This window comes from Trematomus bernacchii, unplaced genomic scaffold, assembly GCF_902827165.1.
Source record: "Trematomus bernacchii unplaced genomic scaffold, fTreBer1.1, whole genome shotgun sequence".
NCBI classification, from domain to species: Eukaryota; Metazoa; Chordata; class Actinopteri; order Perciformes; family Nototheniidae; genus Trematomus; species Trematomus bernacchii.
The window spans coordinates 5,041,190-5,048,769 of NW_022987608.1; the positions used below are offsets into that span (position 1 = coordinate 5,041,190).

Sequence of the window (7,580 nt, forward strand, 5' to 3'; positions counted from 1 at the left end):
ATCAGCCAATCATCACCGTCCTTGAAGCGGACCTCAGCTCCACTGGCTGTCGCTGCTTTCACGGAGAAAATGTCCTGTGGAAAAGATGGGATGAAAAGCGCTCGTTTGAGCCTCGTTTTCACTTGCCGTCCCTCGCTGTCGAGCAGAACAACTTCGGCTTCTCCCCTCATCTTTCTTCGCCATCCCGGTCGTTTTCGTTCCATCTGCCAGCTCTATCACATGGTCCTCGGGTCTAAAGCTCTTATCGATTGTCTTAAACTTTTCCGGGTCATTAATCATGTGCGTCGTGGCACCACAGTCGACCATAAGACCTCTCTTATTTCCTACTTGATTTTGACAGTCACTCATTTTGAAAAAGAATGATGCACCGGTATCATCCTCCGTGTCTCCGTCTGCCTTCTTCACCTGATCACGGCCCAGCCCTCTGCCTCGGCCTCGCCCCCTTCCTCGGTGTGGCGTGTCCCACCGTCGCTCCTCTCGCCTCGCTTGGATCTCGTTAGGGCATGTCCTAGCTATATGCCCCATCTTTCCGCATGTGTAGCATTCCGTGTCGGCCAAGTCCATCTTCTTCCCTCTTCCACGTCCTCGTGTCCTTGCCCCGCTAGTCCTCATAACGCCGTCCTCATCCGCATTCATGTCACTCGTCCTATATTTGTCAGTGCTCTCATAGCTCCGCAGTTTAGCTTTGAAGTCACCGAACGTTAGACGGTCGTTGGTTTGAGTGACGTGCACGACAAACGGGTTGAATGAGTCCGGTAACCCCTTCACTACCATGGCAATCTGCAACCCCTCACTGATATTTTCTTCGGCCCTTCTCAAAGACGTGAATATAGTCTCCGCTCGAATAATATAATCAGTAACAGTCTCGTTGCTTGCTTTGTGGAGAGAAGAGAGTTCACAGTACAGGCTCACGACTCGTGGTTTGTCCTTTCCTGCGTAGTGCTCTCGGAGTATTGCCAACGCTTTTCTTCCATCTCGTTTTGCGTCTCTCATTATGAGTGATAAACTCTTATTATCTAGACACTGCACTAATTCAGCATATGCTTCTGCATTCTTTGTTGCGTCTTCTTCAAGTGCTTGTTCGTTGTTGTAGTCTATCGCTGGCTCTTCCAGGATAACTTCACTGAGGCCGCGGAGTTCCATCTGCGCCAAAAACCTTGTCTCCCATAACTCAAAGTTCGTCACCGTCGAATAACAACTTAAACCACCTTTGGCCTCCTTGACTGGGCCCATAACCTGTTGCGTGAGACATTATATTCAGCAGAAGTCTCCACGTTTTCAGTCAACCAAAGTAGTTTGTAAGTATGCTACGGACAGAAAAACACACACGACCACATCGCTCAGAGTTTGGCCTGGAGTACGGACCGTTTATTGAATCTGCGCATGCTCATTAGCATGACCACGTTTCTTTCACTCAGGCACATTCTGATGATGTCATACACATGAACTGAAACATGACTTTGTTCTTATACAAATATGCTTAACAGAATGTCGTAACCCTGGTAGAAACAAAGCGCACATTGCATTTCAACGTGACTAGGAAAAGTACAGAGTAAACAAAACGTGATGCAAGCGCAACACGAGAATGTGTCACACTTAGGTAAGGGGAAATGCCCAAGATCTTTGACCTAGGCTACTTCTCGCTCTGAAGGAGAAGTGAGGAAACAGTACAGGAGGAACAGGTTGAGAGCAGGAGGAAAACAGGGCATTACTATACCAGGGTAAGAAACTATTAACAATCATAATTACATTTTTATAGCCTCAATTTAACCAGCTGTTTTTCAGAGGTGGGAGAAGTACACAGATATTGTACTTAAGTAAAAGTAGAAGTACCAGAGTGTAGGAATACTCTGTTACAAGTAAAAGTCCTGCGTTCAAAATGTTCCTCAAGTAAAAGTAGTTATTTTGTATACTTTAAGTATATTTTGCTTATAATACTTTTGTACTCAAGTACAATTTTGAATGCACAACTTTTACTTGTAATAAATGTACTCGAGTATTTTGACTGAAGCTAAAGCAGTTAAATAAATGTAGTGGAGTATAAGTACACTATTAACCTCTGAATTGTAGTGAGGTAGATGTACAAAGCAGCAAAAAGTGGAAATACTCAATTTAAGTACAAGTCTCTCAAAGTTAAATGTACAGTATGTTCTTTACACCTAGAGGTGGGAAGTGACTACTGTAAGTACATTTACTCAAGTATACTTATGTACAATTGTGTACTGTCTTGTACTTTATTTGTCCACTACATTTATTTAATACCTTTAGTTGCTTTGCAAATTTGGATTAATAATGTGAAATATAAACAACACTTATAACATTTTAGTTACACCTGGATTAACATTCACAAGCAGAATACAAAGTGATTAAAATAAGTCACCACACGTTACCATCATTGATACAACACAATAATGCATCAATAATAGCCTACTAAAACATAATACATATTATTCTGAAACGGGCCAATCTGCATTTATAACGAGTTCTGGTTATACTTTTACTTGAGTAACATTTTTAATGCAAGGCTTTTTTTCTGTTTAAATATTCCTCCTTTGTTTTGCATCAATGCTCAGTATTGTATCTTGTGTTCGGTTATCGGGTTGTTTACGTGCTGACTGTTTTTAAAAGGGAGACCACGTGACTGTTCCAGTAGTAGGAACGTCCCCGCGGTCTCGTGTGCACTTCTACAGTACAGACAACAAGTATTAGATAAGACGACAAGAAGGAGGACCCTCCCGTGGGCAGTGGCTCTAAAACCCTTCAACGTGACTCTGTTTTCACGGAGCTGTCAGAAAGCACATCACATTCCTCTGGATAAACTGTGACGAGTTTGTGGACGAAACTATTGAATACTTTGAGATATTGACGCGAATGGTAAGAGGGACATTTACGCTTTCTTGTTTTTATGTTACGTTATTCTTTCACGTATTCTTCTTTGGGTTTATTTTGTACTTGTTATATAAAGATTTGAACTAAAATGTATGGAGTTGTAGTTGTTCTTAACCGCTATAACAGTCGTTAGTACACATGTCAATATTTTGAGACGGTAACGTACGTTTTATTGACTTTATGTTACATTATTCTTATTTGGGTTTATTTTGTATTTGTGAGAGATTCATTTGAACTAAAATGTGTGTAGTTTTAGTAGATTTTAACCGCTTTGGCAGTCGTTAGTACACATTGTAATACTTTGAGACGGTAATGTACGTTTTATTGACTTTATATTACATTATTCTTTCACTCATTCTTATTTGGGTCTATTTTGTATTTGTTATGTATACATTTGAACAAAAATGATTGAAGTTTTTGTAGACTTTAACGGTACCGCTTTGGCAGTCGTTAGTACACATTTTTAATACTTTAAGATATTGACGCGGATGGTAAGACGGAAATATACGGCTTTTTTTTTTACATTCCATTATTCTCTTACGTATTCTTCTTTAGGTTCATTTTTTATAGATACATTTGACCCAAAATGTATGCGGTTTTGGTAGATTTTAATCGCTTTGGCAGACGTTAGTACACAATTTGGATAGCCAATGCTCGTGTTAACGTTTTTTAATGCTGTGTTGCTGGTCATATTTAAATCATTATGTTGTTGATGTTTTGTGTGTAATATGAGTGTTGGGATGCAGGGTGTCGGTCGCATCTCATTGACCCACATCCGCAGCAGTGAATCTAACTGCGTCACCAAGATATTTCTCGACAGTTTAGTCACATTACAGCTTTAAAGTGAAATATCCGGTGGTATTTTGTTCAATATTGCACCATAATACTTTGTGGCTGCAGAAATAGTTGGTGCATTTAAATAGTGGTTACTTTTTGCAGAGTTTGGGGTGAGATACTGAGGGTTTTCTCGGTGTTTTTCTGCAAGTGGGGACACCGAGCAGTAACTTGATCTCCAAACCGAGCCCACTCCTTTTTCGACACAAACAACAACTTTCACTCGGAGAGAGCAGCCCTGTAGTTACAAGAAAACACTTGTGGTTTTGGTTTTGTGTTGCTACATCAAGTATTTTTCCTATTTATCCATGTGTAAAGAATATATAAATGAGAAAAATGAAGCTGTACGGTTTACATGTATCATTAGTAGTAATTACAGTAGTACGCATTAAGTAAATGTGTGAATTTGTCGCCCTCTGTGGTTTCCAACACATGGTTTTTAACAGGTTGAAAAAGTATAAGACATGGTAAAATGACAGGCTGTTTGACTTGTGAAAGTGCTTTAGAGCTGTATTTTGTTGGTGTCAAACACTTGTCCAACGCTTTTTTTGTACTTAGTTAAGCAAGCCAATAAAGGCTTTCCAATTATTTGTATTTCTGTAAAATATATATTTGGTGCAGGGCTGATTTAACCCACAATGGGACCCTCCTTTAGCATCCCACTTTCCTTATCCACAAGTTACTTTGTGCAGATTTGATGAGATAGAAATATATTGAGGTGAATGCACATACAGTCTATCTATGAACCATATACTTGTCAATATCAACTGAAATGTTTTACTACAATGCTTGGGCAAATGTTCCGATGGTCTTTGAGTGGAAAAAAAAGCATTTCTGTTCAGAAATCTGGACCAGTAGTATGCAACAATTACTATCAGGAAAATACACATTTTACGCCTTATATAGTGTAATCTTCTATCAGCAGCAGAACCATATATCTCTCAGCCCTAAAGCCCATCCCATACAACACATGTCTTCATTTGCGGCCTACGCACAGCTGATAAAAGTACTGACGCACAGAGGGATGTGGTTATCTTCCACCTACATGAAAAACTCACTATAGACTGTAGGTGTTATAAGACCAAGCTGGTAAAGCATGCTAAAAATCCATCTCTGAAGAGAAAGCATGGCTCTAATTGAATTTTAGATGCAGATAGCAGCTGGGGAATGTGGGAAACATTCCTCACACGAAGCCCATATGGGACTTTTGTCTGTGTGTGTGTGTGTGTGTGTGTGTGTGTGTGTGTGTGTGTGTGACCTGCAGACCTTAACGGTGGACCTTTGACTGGCCGACACCAGAGCAGGTGGAGAATCAGGTCCTCTGACACGGCAGGGCAGTGGATTCTGCTGGAGATTTATTTGGTGTTGGTTCAGTTACCTGTTGCTGGAGGAGTAATTACTCAGCAGGTTAGGGCACATGTGTATTTGATCACATAAAACACAAGAGGGCTGGTGTGTCGGGGGGGTTTGGGCACTTAATAGCTTGTGTGTTTGGAAGTAATCTATGCCAGTAAAAAAAAACAGATCACAACGCAATAAAACTCTGCAGGCCTCACACTCAACCTCTGACCTTCCTCTCACACAGGGACATGACGATGGACTCTCCATCAACACCATCAGCAGGACCAGCATCTAACACAGGACTTTCACGCCTGGGGGGCATTGAAGACTTGACATTAAAGATGGGGCCGTCACGGAGGAACCTCTTCGGGCCCGTGGACCACCAGCAGCTGCAGCAGGACTTCCAGCGGCTGCTCTCGGTTAACTTGGAGGTGGCAAACAAGCGCTGGAACTTCAATTTCCAGAGCGATATGCCGGGAGAGGAGTCCACCATCCAGTGGGAGTCGCTCAGGTACCAGGACGTGCCGGTGTTTTACCACGGCTGCACGGTTAGGTCGGTGGGGAAAAGACGGACATTGTCTTCGTCAAGCGAGGCGTCCCCGGGGTCCAGCAGCTCGTCCGGGTGTGGGGACGAGTATCTGGAGGTGTCCACAAGGGAGTACTACCGGATCCAACGGCAAAAAAAACGGAGACAGTCTACCATCACAGGTTAGTCCACCAAATGCTTTAAATAAAGCAATCGCAATTTGTGGTATGCTTACTCTTTTTCTTGCCAAGAGTTGAAGTCCAACTGTTCCTTGGCATTATGCAAAGTGACAAGCAGCAGATTTTGTGCAATGCAACACATCTATTTCCCCTGACTTTGCATTGTTTTCTATTTTCCTTGACTTTGCATTGTTTTCTTTCCCTCTACAGATTTCTTCAAAGTGAAGAAGACGAAGTTCCTGCATTACAAAGGTTCTTCTCGGAAGTAGAAAAGCACACATCGAACCAATGGACGATCACCTAGTGGTCGACATCCGTCTACAGGTCACCTCACATTGATATGTGTCATATCATATGTATATTTATGTAGCAATTCGTGACTGACTGTTCACAAGCTCATTCAGCGCGGGCTTTAAAACTTCTCTGACAACATATACCTTAGATTTCAGCAAAAGGAAGCTACCATTTTTATAGTTCATCAAGCTCAGACGGTTTTGTAGATAATTATAAATGTTCTATGTATTCTGTATACTGTTTTCCTCATCTTTATACTGTGAAACTTATTTGAATGCACTCTTAACAACATAACACAGGCTCTAGTATTGAGAGGTTAATTTTCTTCTGAATGGGCCTTGGATTTTGACCTCAGTCCTTGACCTTTTTCTCGCTCTTGCTAAAAGTCATAAGAGGTTTTGATTAGGCGAGTTACTATTCCTGGCCTCGTGCCACACTTAGCCTTTCAGTCTCACCCCGGGGTGCGATAGCACGAGTCGAGCCAGGGGTCAAAATCTCACCCAGGGCTCAAAATCTGGCAGCGCGACTGTGATTAGCTGCAGGGCAAAGGTCAGCGCTGGAGGTTTAGCTATGAGCTAATGCGGCCATCGCTGTACAACAGTGACTTAAATAGCTATTTGATTATTTATTTATTATTCACAATGCTAAATTGTAAAAAAAAACACCTTAGAAACAAAAATATAGACATGCAATGTATTAAATGAGATGAGACAAGGTGTTTGTGGAATCCTGTGCCATTAGTGCCCCAAAAGGTTATCATGAGTTGTTGCCACTTACTAATACTGGCCGTTTGTATTTAACACCATCACAACAAAACATAATAACTGCTAATCATATTAGCTTTCTGCTTTGCATTGTTGCATAATGGGCTGGTAAAATCTTATGGCAGCAGACCAAAACATACCTATAACTTTAGTCCGCTTCATGCGTGTAATAATGTAGCATTTTATCAGTGTGTCGCAGCTCAGAGGAACCAACACTTTGCTCCTTTTCTATATGAAGAGTCGAGCTGCTTCACTCTTCTGTTCCCTTCTATACGTGCTCGTGTGTAAACGCATAGATCTGATTGTGTATGAGTGTTTCGGTTTGGTGTGAATCTTGAGGTTTGTGGCAGCTGAGGCAGATAAAACCAAAGACGAATTGCTGTGCCATTAAATTAGAAACATGTATACAGGTCGCTCATCGGTCATAGAGGGTCTCAAACAAGTCTTGGGCTTTAAATAAGATGTGTTCCTACAGGCGTTTTATTTTTTTTTAATGGAAAACAAGCCATAATCAGGATTAATCCATTCCTACTACCTCATGAATTCAGTGAAACAAACAAATGTCATTTAAATGAAAGAAAACTAAACCAATGCAGCTCGGGGGTTGTTTTCATCTGCATGCGAAAGAGAGACAGAAACAAGGGGGGGGGGGGGGGGGGGGGGGGGGGGTAGTGGGTCTATTATTTTGTTGTGGTAAAAGCTGTCGAGGTTTAGCGCTCAGTGTAGGGTTTCACATCATGTAAAAGAGTCAGT

General features: G+C 41.6%; 1 protein-coding gene across 4 annotated transcripts; it reads left to right on the forward strand.

Moving 5' to 3' along the window:
• The first annotated feature begins 1,636 nt into the window (after positions 1-1,636).
• cdkn1d (cyclin-dependent kinase inhibitor 1D) lies at positions 1,637-7,478 on the forward strand. Of its 4 annotated transcripts, XM_034131574.1 has the most exons (5): positions 1,637-1,721; positions 2,629-2,874; positions 4,988-5,130; positions 5,309-5,772; positions 5,980-7,478. In XM_034131574.1, the coding sequence occupies exons 4-5, from the start codon at positions 5,313-5,315 to the stop codon at positions 6,036-6,038; spliced, it is 519 nt and encodes a 172-aa protein (XP_033987465.1). In that variant the 5' UTR covers positions 1,637-1,721; positions 2,629-2,874; positions 4,988-5,130; positions 5,309-5,312; the 3' UTR covers positions 6,039-7,478. The 4 variants fall into 4 exon arrangements, with proteins under 4 accessions (XP_033987465.1, XP_033987463.1, XP_033987466.1 ...); XM_034131572.1 differs by lacking the exon at positions 4,988-5,130 and having other exon boundaries at positions 1,641-1,721; XM_034131575.1 differs by lacking the exons at positions 2,629-2,874; positions 4,988-5,130 and having other exon boundaries at positions 1,643-1,721.
• Positions 7,479-7,580: the final 102 nt, after the last annotated feature.

Excerpts from the sequence above, each read along its gene's own strand:
- cdkn1d (XM_034131574.1), top strand. The coding sequence starts at position 5,313 with ATGACGATGGACTCTCCATCAACACCATCAGCAGGACCAGCATCTAAC. Across the intron at positions 5,773-5,979 it reads GAGACAGTCTACCATCACAG|ATTTCTTCAAAGTGAAGAAG; the intron begins GTTAGTCCACCA and ends TTCCCTCTACAG.